This window comes from Mustelus asterias, chromosome 2 (genome assembly GCF_964213995.1).
Source record: "Mustelus asterias chromosome 2, sMusAst1.hap1.1, whole genome shotgun sequence".
In the NCBI taxonomy this organism is placed as follows: Eukaryota; Metazoa; Chordata; class Chondrichthyes; order Carcharhiniformes; family Triakidae; genus Mustelus; species Mustelus asterias.
In genome coordinates this window covers 91,012,666-91,034,806 of record NC_135802.1, presented here as the reverse complement: position 1 = coordinate 91,034,806, position 22,141 = coordinate 91,012,666, and the positions used below count along the sequence as shown (strand labels likewise).

Genomic DNA, 22,141 nt, shown 5'->3' with positions numbered 1-22,141 from the left:
AGGACTTCCTGTTTCTAGGTTATAACTTTTTATTGACTGTGAGCAGTTCACAGGAAACCTATGATTCTGTGTTTGTTCATGAAATAAACCTCTAGTTCTCATAATATCGCATATCCTCTGGCTTACTGTCAGCAGCTACCAGACAGCTACTATAGTTTTCAAAATTAGATAAATTGTCTATTCTGGTTCACTTTTCCAATCTATGACCAATCTAATACTTCTCCTCAGGTTCTAGGAAAAAGGTTATGTAGTTTTTTTTTGGATCACAGTTGCTTTTCTGTCACGGGAAATTGAGTTTAAATTAGTCTGAGGAAGTTTGAAAAGAGTATTACATATCTCTATGAAGGCAATATTGCCTTGGTATGTTCATGTGCAAGACTACAGATATAACCTGGTTTCCACTTTTATCAGCCCAAGTCTCTTCTCACTTCCTGATCCATTCTCAGGATGTTACTTGTGTATACTCTCCTTCCTTTTCAGCAGAGTGCTGGACTAGTAATCCAGAGGCTCAGGATACTGCTTTGGAGACAAGAGTATAAATCCCAACACGGCAGTTGATGGAATTTGAATTCAATTAATAAACCTGGAATATTAAGGTAGTCATCAGTGATGGTGACCATGATAACCATCATAGATTGTTGTAAAAAGCCACTTAGTTCACAATGTGCTACAGGGAAGGAAATCTGTCATCCTTACCTGGTCTGGCCTATGTGCGACTCCAGACCCACGGCAATGTGGTTGACTTTTAACTGCCCTCTGAAATGGCCTGGCAAGCCACCCAATTCGAGGACAATTAGGGATAGGCAATAAATGCTCATTTTCCCAGCAATACCCACATCCCATAAAAGAATAAAAGATCCAGGAAAAAATGTGTACGTTGGAAAAATAACTACAGGAAACGTAAACATATACCATTCTTTAACACTGGATGAAATATTGTGACCGAGTGTAAGCATGTAGCTCTTCATTCCAGTTTCACTGAACATTTTTGCGCATTTAGTTTTGAGGATTTTATCCAGAGGGAAAAGATAACCCTTTGGTGCCCATGGCAGTGGAAAGTATTAAGCATGATTATTTTTCAATTGTTCAGTAACTGAAGTGCAGCAGGCAACAATTTTAATCACCCCCCATTCCACACAGTAGTTCATAGTTACAAAAGATGCCTTTACAATTATATAGTTAAAGGTCACACCATTTCATAGAATGTATGTAGCCAAGATCTCTTATGGTAATTTGTTTTTTTCTAATTTTGGATACCGCTTAATTTGGAGGAAGGCAATTTTTTCACCTTTTAAATCTTATCCATCAATCTTTGTCACCTTCCTATTCTCACTTCATGATTTGACTAATAGCAATGGCTCATAGCAAAGCATGTTAAGGCATTTGCCTTTGTATCATCATAAAAAGAAAAACTCGTCCTTAAATCTTATCACTATCCTTTGTCTTTGATTAATTATTATCCCCGCTGGCTGCAGATCAGGCTGTTCCAATCTCAACAAAAGAAAGCGAAAGAGAACCTGCCTGTCCTTCAACTGTATCAGAGTGATCATTTCCTCCAATTATGTGATTTACGGAAAAGCACTACATTCAAGATGACCATAAAGATAATTTCCTCATTAATTCTTCCTTATCATAGAATAAGACTTCAATTGATCAGCACTAGAAAACAGTTGGTTTCCCCTAACTGTTCCCCAACAGTTGGTTGCCCTGCAGAAACTATAAACATTGGTTATACAAATCATTGGTATAGGAATCCTCAAGAAAGAGTTTAATACCTCAGGCCTTTTGTAGTGTTGTGTTCTGCATGCTATAGAACATAGAACATAGAACATTACAGCGCAGAACAGGCCCTTCGGCCCACGATGTTGCACCGACCAGTTAAAAAAAAACTATGACAGCTACAATATTCCTAGTAAGGAGAGATGTTAAAACACTGAAGGATGAGCCATCATAATTATCTTAAGTGTGAAGTAGTCTCATATTTGAGTCTATTGCATTTAAGCAACTTTTGTCAATGCATGAACTAAGAGGCAGCATTGAGTAAAAAGGAAAGTCATCCATAAATTCAAGTTAAAGTGGAAATGCAGCAGACCAGGAGAATAATAAAAAGTAACCAAATGATTTGATGACAGTGATAAGGAATGCAAAATGGAATATGAAAAATACTTGCAACAGATATCAAAGCTAACGGCAGAAATGTACTTTATAAAGCAGTTCCAGGTCACTACCATTCACTGTATAAAATGTTCTGCCTCACATCCCCCCATACCCCTTGGCCAAAACCTTAAATCTGTGCCCCTTAATTAGTGTGGGAACAGCTTTTCGATGTGAACCTTACCTAAACTTGTCATATTGCACACCTCTATCAGATCTCCTCTCAACTTCCTTTGCTCTAAAAAGAAGAATGAGAGCTTCTCCGGGCCGATCATGCAACTAAATTCCTTCACCTCCCGAAATATTTTGGTAACCTTCCTCTGCACACTCTCAAAAACCCTCACATCTGCCATGGTGCCCAGAACTCATCATATCCAGAACTCATCATATCCTAACCAGAATTTTGTAAAGGTTTAGCATAATCAACACAATTCAGAGTCTATCACCATGGTGTTTAATAGCAGAAAACAAAGTATGGTATATTGGCTTAAGGGGCACTTTGCAGACCACAATATCTCATCTTCAGCAGTGACACCTGTAATTGGGTTTGGTGAAATTATCAACACTTACCAACCTTAAGTGTAGTAAAATAGCAAACTAAGAGCAACTTAAGTTTTTTGAAGTTCTATAAATGTGATTGCAGCCAAATTTGGGCACAACACAATAACATAGCTAGATTCGGACTTCAAATGCAGGTATCTTTAGTAATAGCATAACTTCCAGTAACTTAAAGCTGGAGAGAGGTAGACTGTATTTCAATATCTGCATTAACATTGTTGATCAGAACACAAATCATTTGCTTTCCCTTTCCCATTAATACCATATTGATGACAGTTGCTGTCAAGGGGAAATTCCTATGCTCTCACTGCCCTTTTTAGCAACAGGCCTAGGATTAAATAAAATGATTTTTTTGATCTGTATACATTTGAAATAGCATCTTGAAGATAAGTAATTAGAATACTAAAGTACCTATAAAAACATTATAAACTATTGTACAAGATACTATAAATCAATAGGTCATAGAAAATCAAATAAAGTTAATTGTGGTTGGATTACATATCAGACATGTCCAAAGTACAGCCTGGTGACCAGGTATGGTCCACAAAGCCCCTCTACCTGGCCCCTCAAAGCAGTTTACAAAATTCCTCTCAACCAGTTGAGTTTTAATGTAAGATTGTGTGTGGAGCTGCTCCTCCGATCACAGCCCAGGGAGCCAAGCGTTGTCAGGGCCCGGAAGCCAGGTACTGTAGGACTGGAGCCCAGGGAGCCAAGCTATATCTGGCCTGGAGCCCTGGCCACAAGAACGTTGGGGTCGGGAGGGCAAAATTTTGGTGGGCCAGGGAGAGAAAAGTCTCATCAGGTCAGAGGAGTTTGATGTTTTGTCATTTTGGTGGGACCACGGAGGAGACAGTGACTGACTGGGTGTGTGGGAATCGCTGAGTGAGTGTGTGGGAGGGAGTGACTGAGTGCAAATGTGGGAGTGAGAGACTGAGTAACTGACTGGGTGGGTGTGTGCGTGAGTGGGTGGGGTAAGGGAGTGAGAGTCAGCATGGGAGTGAGTGACTGAGCAAGTAGGTGTGTGGGAGTAAGTATTGTGGGGATGAGTGATGGGGTGAGTGGTTGGGAGTGTGAGTCTATCTTATGCTCAGTCTCAGTTTTCTCACTCACTCTCACCATCACATGCCAACACAGGCATACACACACACCCACCCACATACACTGAAATTGCAACATTCTGATCATTGTTAAAAGCAAATTACTGCAGATGCCAGAATCAGAAACAAAAACAGAAAATGCTGGAAAATCTCAGCAGATCTGACAGCATCTGTGGAGAGAGGACAGAGCTAATGTTTTGAGTCTAGATGACCCTTCAAAGCTGGTAATTGTCATTGCTTTTTTCTTTTCTAACTCAACAATCAAACACTTGTTCAGCAATTGTTTCTTTTCTTAAAATGTCTTTTTTTTTAAATTCAGTTTATTGTTGTGCCAAACCTGATCTTTTTGAAATTGTTCATCAGCCCCTTGGATGAGAAAAATGCAAAATGAGCCCGAGTGAAAAGTCTGGACTATGGAAACAAGCTGGTATTATCAACACAATTATTAACCCAGAAAATTAAATTCAACTTCTTTATCTTACCGTATGACAGGTAATCTAATGAAATACATATAGCTCCCAAAACTTTGATCACATATGAACAGTAGATATTCCACAATGCACTAAACCTTAAAGCAAAGAACTTTAAACCAGAAAAATATTTCCCAAAGCCTTCCCGTCAGGAGTGGGATGGATTACTCCCCACTTTCATGGATGAGTGCATCTCCAGCAATACTCAGATTGTCATCATCCAAAACAAAGCAATGCAATTGGTTGGCATCCCATCCACCACCTTAAACATTCATTCCCTCCCCCAGCAATGAAATGTGGCTCTAATGTGTACCATCTATGGAAATGCACTGCAGCAACTCACCAAGGCTTCTTTGACAGACTTCCCAAGCCTGCACCTCTACCACCAACAGGGCAGCAGGCCCAAAGGAACATCAAGTTCCCTTCCAAGTCAAACACCATCCAGCTTTAAAGAATATCGCTGTCCCTTCATCATCACAAGGTCAAAATTCTGGAGTTCCCTGTCTAAGTGCACTGCAAGAAGTCTCACAACACCAGATTAAAGTCCGACAGGTTTATTTGGAATCACAAGCTTGCGGAGCACTGCTACTTCATCAGGTAAGTGCATGGGAGGAAGGAGCAGCGCTCCGAAAGCTCATGATTCCAAACAAACCTGTTGGACTTTAACATGGTGTTGTGAGACTTCTTACTGTGCCTCGCCTAATCCAACGCCGGCATCTCCACATCATTAGTGCACTGCAGAAGTAGCTTCATCAAATGGACTTCAGCAGTTTGAGAAGGTGGTTCACCATAAGCTTCTCAAGGACAATTAGCAATTGACAATAAACGCTATCTTTACCAGTGATGCCCACATCCAGGGAATTAATAATTTTTAAATAATTGTATAAATGGACATGCTTTCCAAACTTCAACTTTTCCATTTACTTATGGCTCATGCTCGAGAATAATAAGCCTTCTGTGTAAAATGTCACAAATATATGTTGATTCCCCACTGATCTCATTGTTCTTCACTTAGCATTAAATATCACTCACCATATCCCTGTTGTTGGTGCCAAGGTAGTGCCGTTGCAAATGGATCACAACTTCTGCTTAGACTGATGAACCTTGTTGCATGTGCAAGTTGATTCTCGATGGGTACTTCTGCATTGTAGTCTGTTCTTTTTCTCTCTAGAATAACTTTAATGTAAAATGAGAAAACCACTGAACATGAAAGAAGGAAAGCTCTACATACTACTTCAACAGTTGCACTTCTCTACCTTCAAACCTACAGCTAAATATGAGTAAGAATGGTCTTAATACACCAGTTTCCTAATTGAATATGATGAAAGCTAACCACTGTGTTTGCATTAATAGATTCAACATGAGATTCAGAGACATTGAGGGCAAAATTGGTCCTGGCATTAATGCAATGGGCATGAAAATGAGGCAGGATGTAGAAAGGCATCCTTGCTGCACCAGCACCCCAAGGCCAATTTAAATTACAGTGGCAGAGAATAAATGTAAATTGTTGCGTCACAAAGGAATTTATAGATGTTAAACACTCATTCCCTATTTCTGCTTTATAACCGAGTTTCAGAAATTAATGAAATAATCTCCATAAAGTTAATTGAATACATTTTAATTTAAATATAATTTATTTTCCCTGTGGAAATGGTATATCGCATATCAGGGTAATCACGACCTAGGAATTAATATTTGTGATTTAACAACTACAATATCAGAGTCTATTCAAAGGTCAAGCTGCTGCACAAAATGTGAACAAAAGCCACCATACTTTCCTCAAACATGCTTTGAAACAGGTAACTGAATTCCATGAGCAATTCATTGGCTGCAAAGCCTTCAGAAGTCACGAAGGAAGCTGCTGAAATGCAAGTTCTTTCTTTCTATCTTTCCTTTGATTTTGGAGGTAACATTGAAGTCAAAGGAAAAGAAAAGAGAATTGGGCACTGTGTAAACAAGCTGCTAAGTGCTATTGTCCATTTGACACTACATAAGAACACAAGAAATTGGAGCAGAGAAGGGGGGGTGGGGTGGGCTATGATGGGAGGGATACACAGGTGAGCTGGATGCGGGGGCTATGCAGAGGGGTCATGAAGGGGTGAGGCATCAAGGGGGGGGGCATGTCGGGGGTCATGAAGGAGGGGCATGTCAGGGGCCATGAAGGGGGACCCATTGGGAGGATCACAATGTCCCGATGCCGCCAGTCCATGTTGGGGAGGGGGGTCCCAATGTCTGTAAGGGAAGAAAGGGGGTCTTCCAGTGAGAGATTGAGGCGCCCTTTCTAAATGGCGCCCAATCGCTTTGCAGCTGGGCTCATCGGTGTGTTTAAGCACATCCCTCCCAGAACAGTCATACAACTCACCACTCTCCCAAAAAGTGACCAAGTCTGGGACAATTGCAGTCCAGTCCCCTTTGATTTCATTATGACACTTAATTATTTTTTGGGAAAATCGCAGTTAATATCTCAGTATCCACTCTGTCAAGTCCTTTTGTGGTCTTGAATGCTTCTATGAGATCACCTCTCATTCTTCTCACCTCCAGACTGTAGGCCCAATTTACTCAGTCTCTCATCATAGGACACCCGTTCAGCCCATTTAACCAATCAAATTAACCTTTGTTGTGCTATCCCTAATGGAAGTACGTCTTTCCTTAAATATGGAAACTGAAATTGCATACAGTAGTCCAGGTGGGGTCTTATGAAAACTCCATACAATTGGAACAAGACTTATTAATTCTCATACTCCACCCCCTGCAATAAAGGTCAACATGCTGTTTGCTTTCTTAATTGCTTGCTGTACTTGCATGTTAACTTTGTTTTTCTAGCATGGATACACCGAAGTCTCACTGAACACCAACATTTACAAGTTTCAGACCTTGAAAAAATACTCTGTTTTCCTATTCTTATGACCAAAGTGAATAATGTCACACTTCCCCACATTATTTTTGCCATTTTATTGCTAATTCACTTAACCTATGTCTCTTTGAGCCTCTTTGCATCCTCCCCACACCCTTTCATTCTTGGGATGCTGGCTAGGCCAATATTTATTGTCTGCCCCTAATTATCCTTGAGAAGGTGGTGGTGAGCTGCCTTCTTGCACCGCTATAGTCCATATGGTGTACAGTATAGTTAGGAAGAGAGTTCCAGGATTTGGACAAAGCAACAGTAAAGGAACGTTTTTATTTATTCATTCATGGGACAGAGGTGCCACTGGCATTTATTGACCATCCCTAGTTGAGGGCAGTTGAGAGTCAACCACATTGCTGTGGCTCTGGAGTCACATGTTGGCCAGGCTGGGTAAGGACTGCAGATTTCCTCCCCAAAGGACATTAGTGAACCAGATGGGTTTTTCCAACAATCGACAATGGGTTCAAGGTCATCAGTAGATTCTTAATTCCAGATACTTTCATTGAATTCAAACTCCACCATGTGCTGTGGTGAGATTCGATCCGGAGTCCCCACCCCAGAGCATTAGCTGAGTTTTTGGATTAATCATCTAGCGATAATATCACTAAGCCATCACCTGCCCGTGATATATATCCAAGTCAGGATGGCGGGTGGCTTGGAGGGAAACTTCCATATAGAACATAGAACATTACAGCGCAGTACAGGCCCTTCGGCCCTCGATGTTGTGCCAACCAGTGGAACCAATCTAAAGCCCCTCTAATCTACACTATTCCAATATCATCCATATGTTTATCCAATAACCATTTGAATGCTCTTAACGTTGACGAGTCCACAACTGCTGGAGGCAGGGCATTCCACACCCTTACTACTCTCTGAGTAAAGAACCTACCTCTGACATCTGTCCTATATCTCTCACCCCTCAATTTAAAGCTATGTCCCCTCGTGCTAGCCAAAACCATCCGAGGAAAAAGGCTCTCACTATCCACCCTATCTAATCCTCTGATCATCTTGTATGCCTCTATTAAGTCACCTCTTAACCTTCTTCTCTCTAACAAAAACAACCTCAAGCCCCTCAGCCTTTCCTCATACGATTTTCCCACCATACCAGGCAACATCCTGGTAAATCTCCTCTGCATCCTTTCCAACACTTCCACATCTTTCCAATAATACGGCGACCAGAATTGTACGCAATACTCCAAATGCGGCCGCACCAGAGTTTTGTACAGTTGCAGCATGACCTCCTGGCTCCGAAACTCAATCCCTCTACCAATAAAAGCTAACACACCGTACACCTTCTTAACAACCCTATCAACCTGGGTGCCAACTTTCAGGGATATGGTGGTGTTCCCATGTGTCTACTGCCCTTGTCCTTCTAGAACTCTGGATGGTACTGGTTGTGGGTTTGGAAGGTAGTATCTATGGATACTTTGTGTATCTTATAGATGGTACACACTTCTGCCACGTTGCATTTGGAGTGCAGGGAGTGAACGTTTGGTAAAATACTGAAGTGATGTAGCTGTAACATAGATCTTAATACTCTGCCATGAAGTAGCAAGATGTAACCTGGGTCAAGACTCTACAACATTGTTTTGGTTGAAGGATGAGGAGAGGCACAGAGGGAAATTTGGTGGGAATGTCACCCTATTCTTTTTGGTGCAGATTCTAATGATTGGCATAGAGCAGCAGGTCAAGGGTGCTGAGAGCAGATTGCCCATGGGGTCAGCCTCCTGATGCTCTAACATGTGAAATTTTAACGTGTTCCATTAATAAAAAGATAGTTACTCTGTCTATGTTAATACTAAGGTAGTTCATTTGTTTGAAAGCAAAATACAAACCTTAGTATGGAGACAGATGAGTCTGCAGCAACCTGGGATCATGTGGCCCTGTTAGTATTACCTCTGAGTCACTAAGTAGCTCATGAATTATATTACTGGTCTTTGGGTGAGCATGTTCTGATGATATAATCCAAATGATCTGTCAAATTTTCCATTGACTAGTCACAAAAATTCTGATGACAACTCTGATGACTCCTCAGATACTGAAACACTCCATGTCCAAATGCCGCAAGACCTGGACAATATCCAGACTTGGGCTAACAAGTGACAAGTAACATTTGCGCCACACAAATGCTAAGCAATGCACATCTCCAACGAGAGAGAATGTAACCATTCCTTCTTTGCATTCAATGGCATTACCATCACTGAATCCCCCAAAATCAACATCCTGGGGTTACCGTTGACCAGAAGCTGGACTGGACTAGCCATATAAATACTGTTACTACCAGAGCACGTCAGAGGCAAGAAATCCTGCAGCGAATAACTCACCTCCTGACTCCCCAAAGCCTGTCCACAATCTACAAGGCACAAGTCAAACATACGATAGAATACTCTTCACTTGCCTGAATGGGTGCAGCTCCAAACACTCAAACAGCTTGACACCATCCAGGACAAAGCAGTCCATTTGATTGGCACCCCATCCACAAACAATCGCTCCCTCCACCACAGACATACAGTGGCAGCAGTGTATACCATCTACAATTTGCACTGTATGAACTCACCAAGGCTCCTTCAACAGTACCTTTCAAACTCACAACCACTAACATCTTGGAGGACAAAGGTTGGAGACACTTGGGAACACCGACACCTGGAAGTTCCCTTCCAAGCCATTCACCATCCTGACTTGGAGATATATCACTGTTCCTCGACTGTCATTGGGTCAAAACCTGGACCACCCAACCCAACAGCACTGTGGGTGTACCGACACCACATGGACTGCAGTGATTCAAGAAGGTAGCTCACCTCCACCTTCTCAAGGGCAATTAGGAATGAACAATAAATGCCAACCTATCCCATGAATGAATAGAAAAAGATCTATGTTTCATCATGCAATTATTTGAATCACAGTGACATTTAAAACAATCTATCAGGTTACCAAATTGTTGAGAACAGAATGGTATATGTGGCAATTTGTTGATATCAGTCGGATAAACTGGATATATAAGTAAATTGCACCTCTTAAATGCTTTACTAGATTACATTGATATGCACTCCAGCAAAATGATTGTACCTCTGTGCCACAATCAATTCCCATGGTCACAATATTCCTGTTAGCTAGTTGCCTTGTCAAAATAACTCACAGAGAAATAAAGATATATAGTTGTTTTGAAGTACAGACCTCGAATATTGTTGAAAAAGATACCTGCATCAAAACATTTCATCTTGCACTCATCAAGATAACTCGCAACAAATTATCCAGTGAAGGGGAATAACAATTTATATTAGAATATAGTTATGAGTGGCTGGCAAATGGACCCAGATTTATGGAGACATTGCCAACTGCCCAGCTTTGTTCAATTTCAAACAAGGTAGGTCAACTCTGATTGATCAAGGCATTGCCGTGGGAAATAGGGGAGTGGGTGGTGGTATACTGGTAATGTTGCTGAACTAGTAATCTAGAGGCCCAGGCTAAAGCCCTAGTGGTATGGATTCAAATCACCCCATGGCAACAGGTAGAATGTGAATTCAATTAATAAATCTGAAATGTCAAGTTAGTCTTAGTACTGGTGGCCATGAAACTAATCAGCAATTTTTCTTAAAACCCCTCTGGTTCACTAATACCTTTTCGGGAATGAAATCTGTCATCCTACATGATCTGACCTCCATGTGACACCAGACAGACCCACAACAACATGGTTGACTCTTAACTGCCCTCTGAAATGGCTGAGCAAGCCAACCCTTGTTGTACCTCCGTCTGTGAGGAGCCTGCACGTTCTTCGTGTCTGTGCCGGTTTCCTCCAGGTGCTCCGGTTTCCTCCCTCAGTCCGAAAGAGGTGCTGATTGGGTGCACTGGCTATGCTATCTGATCCAAATACAATCCTACTGTAACAAATCATTCATAGTGTATACAGTTAACCACAGCATGAAGCAAATCAATCGTCTAGATGGGAGTGATTAACATACTGCTAAGTTTCCCTGGAGGCATGAGTACTTTTTAAAAGACTAATATTATCCATTTCTGATGATTGAAGCTTATGATTTGATTACACAGATACAGCTGGAGTTTAACATTTCAGTTTATAGGCTTTCTGGTCCAAACATAATCTTGATCCAAGCATAACATGTTTTGAAAGTCAGTCATGTGTTTATCAGTCTTATCTGTTAATCACAAATGTATAAAAATAAATGTTTTCTGTGTTCTGATTAAAATCAAAGGTTTTCTACACGACATTAGATTTAAGAGTTGATTTTACAAATTGGCATATCCCGGTGCACACTCAGAACTCTTTATTCAAATCCCTGAAGCTCCATACTGGGATGACAAATATAATCTACTCATTTTTTTATTTTTTCACAGGGTGTAGGTGTCACTGGCCAAGCCAGCACTTTTATTGCCCATCTCTAATTGCTCTTGAAAAGGTGATGGTGAGGCACCTTCTTGAATTGCTGCAGTCCATGTGGTGCAGGTACACCCACAGAGCTATTCGTGGGAGAGTTCCAGGATTCTGAACCAGCGACAGTGAAGGAACTGATATATTTCTGAGTCAGGATGGTGAGTGACTTGAAGGAAAATTTCCAGGCGGTGGCATTCCCATGCATCTGTTGACCCTGCCCTTCTAGGTGATAGACACTGCGAGTTTGAAAGATGCTGCCTAAGGAGCCTTGTTGCAGTGCATCTTGTAGATGGTAGACACACTGCTGCCACTGTGCGTCAGTCGGGGAGGGAGTGGATATTGGAGGTGGTGGATGGGGTGCCAAACAAGTGGGCTGCTTTGGTCCTGCATGATGTTAAGCTTCTTGAATGTTGGTGGAGATGCACTCAGCCAGGTAGGTGGAATGTATACCACCACAATCCTGATTAAACCTTGCAGATGGTGGACAACCTTTGAGAAGTCAAGACATGAGTTACAGAAGCTGCTATACAGGAGACTGTATATTAGATGTTTTGACTGGCAGTTCTAATAAGACAAAAGACGATAAGGTGCCATGCTGTGGGTTTTGAACCAACTTAATGTAGATTAATTTAAGAGCTGTTATCACATTAAAGTCAAGCATGGAAGAGAGATTAAAACCCACGAATGACTCGAGTGATGTCACAGCTTGTTGTGTGACTAAACACACAAGAGATGCATTACAATTTGTTAAACAAGATTAGACTGATAAGACTGGATGTAAAATATTAGCATGGTTTGACATTGGTTAATGGACAGAAAACAGAACGTAAGAAACAATGGGGTCATTTTGGGGATAGAGTCGCACAGCACAGAAAATACCCTTTAGCTCATCAAGTCTGCACCAAGAATAACTACCACTAAAATTGCTGTAATCCCATTTTCCAACACTTGTTCCATATCCTTGAATGTTATGATATTTCAAATGCCCACCCAAATACTTTTTAAGATTGTAAGGTTTCCGGCCTCCACCACCTTCCCAGGCAGTGCAATCTCCTCTGTGCCATTCTAATGCAATCACATCCTTCCTATAGTGAGGTGTCCAGAACTGCCCACAGTACTTCAGCTGTGGCCTAACCAACTTTCTTGCTCTTGTATTCTATGCCATGACTGATAAATGAAGTGTCCCATATGCCTTAACTACCCAATTCACCCATTCTGCCACCTTCAGGGATCTGTCAACAAGTGCCCAAAGTGCCCATCTGTCCCTCTGAGCTTCCTAGTGTCCTGCCATTCATGAAATACCCCCTTGTCTTGTTATTTCTTCCAAAATGCATCACCTCACATTTATCAGGGTTAAATACCAACTGTCACTGCTCTGCCCATCTGAGCAACCCATTTATATCTTCCTGTAACTCAAGATCTTCTTCACTCTTAACTGCCCTATCAATCTTGGTATCATCGACAAACTTGCTCATCAATCCCCCCACACTCTCATCTACATCAAAAGTGTCCCAGCACTGAACCTTGTGGTACGCCACTGGACATCAGCCTCCAGTCACTCAAACAGGCTTTTGCCACTACTCTTTGCATCCCATTCTTAAGCCAGTTTCAGTTCCATTTTGCCAAGTTTCCCTGAATTTCATGTGCTTCAAACTTCTCAGTCTCCCACATGGGACCTAGTCAAAGGCTTTGCTAAAATCTATGTAAAATACATCAACTGTCCTTGCTTCATCCACACATACACGATCATTTTTTCTGAAAAACTGTATTAAATTTGTTAGGTATGACCTCCCTTTGACAAAGCCATGTTGACTATGCCTAATCAACCCATGCCTTTCCAAGTAGAGATTAATTCTCTCCTTTAGAATTTTCTCCAATAGTTTCCCTACCACTGACATGAGACTCGTCGTTCTGTAATTCTCTGGTTCATCTCTACCACGCTTCTTGAAATGTGGAACCACATTAGCTGACCTCCAGTCCTCTGGCATTTCCCCTGTGGCCACAGAGGAAATAAAATTTTGTGTCAGAGTCCCTGCAAATACTTGTCTCACCTCCCACAGCAGCCTGAGATGCAATTTACCTGAGGATTTGTCCATTTTTAAGCTTGTCAATGTCTCCAATAGCTGCTCTCTTCCTATATCAAACTGCTGAAGGTCCTCACTGACCATTTTCCTGAATTCTGTACCTATGTTTTCCTTTTCCTGAATGAAGACTGATGAGATCATTGAACACCCTTCCAATGTCCTGTGGCTTCACACATAGATTGCCCCCTTGTCTCTAATGAGCCCTACTTTTTTCCCTGGTTAACTTCTTCCCCTAAATGTATTTATAGACTATGTTAGGAATCTCCCTAATCTTGTTCACAAGTCCTTTTTCATGCCCCCTTTTTGCTCTTCTAATTGCTTTCTTAAGTTCCCATATTACTTTAGGGCCACAGCTGAATTGCTCCCTTTGCACTTAAAAGCCTTTCTCTTATTCCTTATCCAGTCCTGAATTGTCCTAGATGTCTAGGATTCCCGAAGCATATTACTCCTTTTCCCCCTATAGGGAACATGTTGGACCCTTACTCTCCCCGTTTCCTTTTTGAATATCCCCTACTGCTCCACTGCACGTTTTCCAATAAGGAGTTGATCCCAGATCCTGCCTTACTTTCATAAAATCTGCCGTTCCCTAAATCCAAAGCTGTCTTTTGTAGGCCAACTTTATCCTTGTCCAAAACATGCTTGAACCATACCATGTTGTGGTCACTATCACTGAAATTATCCCCCACTGCCAAGGTGAAATTGTATAACATTGGAGTACTATAAAGGATCGGTGCTTGGCTCTCGGCTATTTACAATCAATATCAATTATTCAAATGAGGAGCATTATGTATCCAAGTTTTCCAAGCTGTGAGGAGGAGGCAAAGAGGATGCAAAAAGGTATGGACAATTACATGATTGAGCAAGATGATGACAGATGGAGGAAATTTGAAATTGCCCATTTTGGTAGAAGGAATGGAAAAGCGAAATATTGTTTAAACGATGAGACACCAGGTATGAAGGGTTTGGGGTCTGCCAGGATCACTCAGCTCCTGACCTCACTACAGCCTTGGTTCAATCATAGACAAAAAATCTGAATTCAAGAGGTGAGGTGAGTGTGATTGCCCTTGACATCAAGGCAGTGTGTGACTGAGTCTGGCATCAAGGAGCCTGAGCAAAACTAGAGTCAATGGGAATCAGAGAGGAAACCCTCTGCTGGTTGGAATCATACTTGGCACAAGGGAATGTGATCGTGGTGGTTGGATGTCAATCACCCCAGTTCCATGACATCACTACAGGAATTCCTCAGGGTAGTGTTTAAGGTTCAACCATCTATAGCTGTTTCATCAATGGCCTTTCTTCCATCATAAGGTCAGAAATGTTGATGTTCACTGATGATTGCACAATGTTCAACACCATTTCCAGCCCTCAGATACTAAAGCAGTCTATGTCCAAATGCAGCAAGTTCTGGACAATATCCAGGCTTGCAATGACAAATTACAAGTAATATTCACACCACACTAGTGGTGGGCAATGACCATCTCCAACAAGAGAGAATCTAACCATCGCCCCTTGACACTCAATGGCATAAGACCATAAGACCATAAGACATAGGAGCGGAAGTAAGGCCATTCGGCCCATTGAGTCCACTCCACCATTCAATCATGGTTGATTTCAACTCCATTTACCCGCTCTCTCCCCATAGCCCTTAATTCCTCGAGAAATCAAGAATTTATCAATTTCTGTCTTGAAGACGCTCAACGTCTCGGCCTCCACAGCCCTCTGTGGCAATGAATTCCACAGACCTACCACTCTCTGGCTGAAGAAATTTCTCCTCATCTCTGTTCTAAAGTGACTCCCTTTTATTCTAAGGCTGTGCCCCCGCGTCCTAGTCTCCCCTGCTAATGAAAACAACTTCCCTACGTCATCCTATCTAAGCCGTTCATTATCTTGTAAGTTTCTATTAGATCTCCCCTCAACCTCCTAAGCTCCAATGAATATAATCCCACGATCCTCAGACGTTCATCGTATGTCAGGCCTACCATTCCTGGGATCATCCGTGTGAATCTCCGCTGGACCCGCTCCAGTGCCAGTATGTCCTTCCTGAGGTGTGGGGCCCAAAATTGCTCACAGTACTCCAAATGGGGCCTAACCAGTGCTTTATAAAGCCTCAGAAGTACATCCCTGCTTTTGTATTCCAAGCCTCTTGAGATAAATGACAACATTACATTTGCTTTCTTAATTACGGACTCAACCTGCAAGTTTACCTTTAGAGAATCCTGGACTAGGACTCCCAAGTCCCTTTGCACTTTAGCATTATGAATTTTGTCACCGTTTAGAAAATAGTCCATGCCTCTATTCTTTTTTCCAAAGTGCAAGACCTCGCACTTGCCCACGTTGAATTTCATCAGCCACTTCTTGGACCACTCTCCTAAACTGTCTAAATCTTTCTGCAGCCTCCCCACCTCCTCAATACTACCTGCCCCTCCACCTATCTTTGTATCATCGGCAAACTTGGCCAGAATGCCCCCAGTCCCGTCATCTAGATCGTTAATATATAAAGAGAACAGCTGTGGCCCATTGGTGAATCCCTCACAATCAAATTCCTGGGATTACCATTGACCAGAAACTGAACTGGAGCAGCCATATAAATACTGTGACTACCAAAGCAAGTCAAAGGCTAGGAATCCTGCATTAAGTAACTGATCTCCTGATTCCCCAAAGTCTGTCCACCATCTACAAGGCACAAATCAAAAATGTAATAGAGTAGAAATCATAGAATCATAGAAACCCTACAGTACAGAAAGAGGCCATTCAGCCCATCGAGTCTGCACCGACCACAATCCCACCCAGGCCCTACCCCCATATCCCTACATATTTTACCCGCTAATCCCTCTAATCTACGCATCCCAGGACACTAAGGGGCAATTTTAGCATAGCAAATCAACCTAACCCGCACATCTTTGGACTTGCCTGGATGAGTGCAACTCGAACAATGCTCAGGAAGATTGACATTGACACCATCCAGGACAAAGCAACCCACTTGATTGCTACCCTTCCACACACATTCAATCCCTCCATCACCAATGAACAGTGGGAGACGTGTGTACCATCTACAAGATGCACTGCAGGAACTCAGAAAGGCTCTTTAGGCAGCACCTACCAAACCCACAACTGCTACCATCTAGAAGGGCAGCAGATACGTGGGAACATCACCACTTGGAAATTCTCCTCGTCACTCACCATCCTGACTTGGAAATATATCGCCATTCCTTCACTGTTGCTGGATCAAAATCCTGGAACTCACTCCCGAATTGCACTGTGGGTGCATGTACACCTCAGGGACTGCGTTAGTTTAAGTAAGCAGCTCACTGACACTTTCTCAAGGGCAATTTGGGATGAGCAATAAATGCCGGTCTAGCCACATCCCATGAATGAATTTTAAAAGGTATATGAAATTCAGAAAGATAGCAATGGAGAAAACAATTTTAGTGATAAATTATACTTTAGCCTTTATTGCAAAGGAATTGAAGTATGAGATGAAGGAATTCTTATTGTAATGGTGTGGGGCTTTAGTGAAACTATGTCTGTGATACTGTGTACAATGTCAATCTCCTTACCCAAGGAAGGATCTACTCACCTGGGAGGGGGTGCCACAAAGATTAACTAAATTGATTCTTGGGTTGTGGGGACTGTTCAGTGAGAACAAAAATGAGTAGAATTTGTCTATATATAACTGGAGTTTAAGAAAATGAAATATGATCGTATTGAAAGAAATAAAAGTCAAAGACTACTTAACGGGGAGGTGCTGCTTCCCATAGGTGGGTAGTGCAAAACTAAGGGTAATAGTTTCAAGCTAAGGGACTGGTCATTTAGGACTGCGATGATAACAAATTTCATCACTCAGAGTTGTTAATCTTTGGAATTCTGTACCCTGGGGTGTGAGATCTTGTGGCTCAGTCAGGAACACACCTAATCCAGGTGGTCTCCATTCAAGCCACATTTCTGAATGGGTGAGTCATGGAAGGAGCATTTAAAATGTGTCCCAATGTGTTGATAATCAATATGCCCATGGCAGATGGTAAGAGCAAGAGAGATTCTTGGCCAACCTTGTTTGATAATAGAGTGGTTCCCTTCAAGCTACAATTACATCTCTCTCTAACATGTAGAGATGTCCATAGTCCCTTGTGGACTCTGGCTAATTACTGATGGACCTCAGAGGGCAGTGGATACTCAGTTATGTAATTATAAGATTGAGATCAGTAAATATTTGGCTACTAACAGAATCGAGAGATATGTGGGAAAGTGGAATAGATGTAGAAGTTTAACCATGGTTTTTTTTAATTGTGCAGTCGGCCTGAGGGTCTGTATGGCTGGCCCCTGCACCTATTTCTCATATTCTTTATCAACGGGCAGAGACTGAGCACAACGTGCTGATATTCTTCTAACCACTATTTTGACAAAAGGAGTAACTTATTTATTTTAAATAAGTTAATGCCTCCAATAGCATAGATAGATGACATCTGAAACACATCATATTCATATTGTAATGCTGTTAAATAGTAACTCCTAAGTTTTCATGTCAACCCCATCTCCAGGAATATCAATACTACGCAGACATGTTAGAATTCAAGCAAGCAAGATGAACAAACTTGAAATGCTCGATAACCTAATTCTGTCCTGTTTGTCTGCTGAACAGTGGTATGACACCAATTGAGTAATACCTCTGTGCTGTCTATTTTTAAGTCAGGCAGTGAGCTTGATATTCACACTACGCTGTGTCAAAGATTGCCTGTTAGCATTGCACCACTCAATTCCCTTAGATTGCTGCATAAAATATAAACATATTAACTTGAAAAATCCTTGATATTTATTTTGGACAGACTGTATAAATATAGCCATCCATGGGATTGCGAAAATTGCTTAGTCATTACCCTTGTCTTCAAAAAGCAGTCATGATTTTGTTGCTTACTGGTTATGACAAGTCTGGACTGCGCTAAATTGACATTTGCGAGTTAACTTGTAGAAGCTGTAAGTGTTATTTTTCAGCATTTATGCTGATGTTTAATTGCAATCTTGATCCCTGTCACTATGCTTTGGAAATAAAGTCTTTCCATGCACATATATCAGGCAAAATTCTGTACACATAGGACATAAAATGGGCTCAAAACATAACAATTTAGTAGCCCAATCTATGCAGGCATTGATTCCATTCGTACACCACATTTTAAAACAGACATAAGACCACTTGAATAAGTTAATTAGTGACTTAATGCCTGTTGAAAACCCTGTGGAAATTAATTCCAGATGAGTGGACTGTCAGGCTCGTGAATCCTCAGCAGCCTGCCAATTAAAATCTTTTTTTAAAAATCCTTCCAGTTGGAACAGGGATATTCTGCTGAATCTATGGGTATTGAACTCATAGAACCCCCTCCGCCAAACCCCACTTGAGACATCGCAGAATTGTTCCCAGCCAGGTAAGGAACCTGAAATTGGATTATCTCATTTTGCCAGCTGCCCATGAAGGTGCGATTAGCTCACCTTGCTTACGCAGATGAGGCTATGTATTTTTCACTCCTGTGTCATCGCGTGTTTAGCTACACAACTTTAAAATAATCATTTCTCACAAAAGAGCTAACAGATAGCAGCCATCATAGATACTTGCCAAGCTCAGCAGGACACACAGTCCCACTGGACTCAGATAACCTGGGGCTACTTCTCAATGCTATAACTTCACAACTCCTATCCTAACAAGACTGATCGAGTGAGTGAAAGGAAAGGGGATGAAATGAAATGGGAACAAAGTAGGCAAATGTGGTCAGAATTAATTGCTTAAATGGAGCAAAGACAAAATGAATCAAATGGTCGAATTATGTGTTTCTGTGGTGTTACTTCTACTTACAACTAGGGTCTTGTTCAGCGTGTATCATTTATTTGCATAAGAATGTACTCAGTACCATAACATTAAGTAGGAAAATCAGAGCCATATTTAGTAATTACAGTGATGATGTTAAAAGTGCATTGTTTATGGGTTTGATTATTTTTTTTTAAATGTTTTATTTGAAAACAGTGCAGCAAGGAACCCACTAATAATAACACAACTGGCTGTGACTTCAAGGCAATAATGTAATTTAAGGGTTCTAATATGTAATATAAAGGGTCAACATCTGGGATATGCCATGGGACCATGGGTCACATTGGGGTATGACGTAGATAATGATGTACCATGGGGACATCAGTCAGTCGTGTCAGAGAAGTTGCACTACCATGCCTAGGAACAAAATGTCTCCTCTGTAACCTGTTTAAAGTAATAAGCAGATACCAGAGTATGACTGCAATCTGTATGCCAAGCACCACGTCGAGAGTCCATAGACAGGGAGACCATCTCGGAACTCAGCAAAATATTCAAACTTTTCTCTCTCCATGCATAACATCACATCATTTAATTGAATTATTGCCTTGCCAATTTCTATCAATTTTCCTGTACATGCAAAATGTTTGATAATAGCAACTAATTATTGGGATTTCATTACAACTTCATGTTGTTGGAACTTCACCTTTTGCTTATCTCACTACTTTCCATCATTTCTTGCATCTGTATTGTACCACAGCTAAGAATATATATCTTGCACATTTCTGACAAATACTAGTGGACAAATGTAGGAAGCAATCAATGACGGGGAAACAATGGTGGTTGAGTTCATTTAATTAAGGCTTGGACAAATCTTAAAGTAAATTATTTTCCTGATTTCCCCATTCATAAATAGCCCCCTAACATGAACTGAGAACAATTTTTATTTGATGAGTGGGAAACAATGTAGAACAGCAGCAGAATTAAGTATTTCTGCTTTGCATATCCAATCAAGCAGATGGATTATTCTGATACATTGGGTGGGATTTTCTGGTCCTGTCAGCGACTGGCATTATGGCAGGGGATGCGAAAATGCGATGAATGACTAAAAGTCAGTTTCCCACTGGCGCAAAAATAGTTCACAATTTCCTGCTCCTTACATTCATGACTCTTCACTTAAATGCACCCAAACATTAAACAGGGTGGAGGACAAGAGTGTTAACAACTGTGATGGAATTATGGATTAGAAGGGGACAAAGGAGAATGATTGGAGGGAGGGAGATTTGCACATGATGCTCCTCTAGCATGATGGAAGGGATCTTAATGATCACAAGGGGATAGAAGCTGATCTGGTAGTAAAACTTCAGCCCCACCTTTTCTCAAGCTGATCCAATTACGCAGTTGAAAAGCAAGGAATTAAAAAGAAAATGCCAGGGCACAGCTCTCATGGATTGTTGGAGGAGGAGCCGACCACTACACTTATAGAACAATTGAAGGAGTATCCTATTCATTTCTCTCTTTGAAAATGGAGTGGAAATTACCGCTGGGATATGTCAGGAGCAGTCCAATGCCAATTTATGGAATGCGAGGCCCTAACTCATTTTGCACATTCTGGAGTATAAACCCGATTGGGGCCAATTTAGGATCAGTTTCCAAAGCCCCTTTATCACAATGTCAGAAGGAAACAACTGAAAAGGGGTATCAGGACAAATTGCAGGTGCCAATTGGGGTAAAGACCTCTAAACCTTGCAGCTAGAACGTTCAGGATTTATACACCTCTGCCCCAACTCCCCAGTACTCGGAGTGCAAGTTGGGACTGCTGAGTAATCAAAAGGAAATGGTCTGACAAGGCCCTGAATGAGGATTCTGGCATCTGGTAGAACACAGTCAAATCCAAGCTCCTGTAACAACCCTGTAATGCCTTTTGCAGTTGCGGGGTGGGAGGGGCGGGGGGGGGGGGGGGGGGGGTGTGAAAGGGGGGGGTGCGTTTCCTATCAATGATCCTTAAGCCAGTACTGGCACTCCAAGGGACAATTTGGGGATGTAATGGCTACAGTAAAAACAAATCTTGGGTCTTCACAATGATTCCATAGTTTGCAACCAGAAGATAACCATAGGTGGTCTATATTCATTCATGTTTCTGTTCAATGCTTCCACAGTCGAGCACAGGTGCTTCATCCTGTTAATCAGGCAGTTGAGAAAGAGAAGACGACACAGGGCCCATTGCCACCAAACTGGTTCAAGGGCAGAGCCTCACCCTGATGAACAAATCCCCTCAAGAGCCAGAGGCTGAAGCTGACAGAGTCATTGAGCAGAGGCATCTGGCAAGATCAAGGGTATACAGAAGATGCCTCGCCTACCTCCAGATGGGCGAGATTGTCATCAACATCTTTGCATGTCAAGGATATGGTGGCTTACGCCCGGCACATTCCCTGGGACCAAGAGACCATCCATTGCCAGTGGCTCTCAAAGTGACTGCAAATCTGTACCTCTTTGCAAGTTGCTCATTCCAGGGCACTGCTGGGGACCTGTGCAGGAATTTCTCAAGCACCTGCTCACTAATGCATCTGAGCAGTTTCGGCTGCCCTATTTATAAAGGCACATATCCACTTCTCCTAAGATGAAGCCAGCCAAGCTGTCAAAGAAGTGGGATTTCAGCAATCTCGAGATCCCCACACATGCAGGTTGCCATTGA

At 41.8% G+C, this 22,141-nt stretch overlaps 1 protein-coding gene across 1 annotated transcript in view; it reads right to left on the bottom strand.

The window, feature by feature from the left end:
* The window catches only part of LOC144509624 (histone deacetylase 9), a 728,394-nt gene that overhangs the window by 598,640 nt on the left and 107,613 nt on the right, over positions 1 to 22,141 (bottom strand). Inside the window, exon 2 of the mRNA XM_078238446.1 lies at positions 5,312 to 5,455. Within this exon, the coding sequence (XP_078094572.1) occupies positions 5,312 to 5,455 (144 nt within the window). The remainder of the gene's footprint in view (positions 1 to 5,311; positions 5,456 to 22,141) is intronic.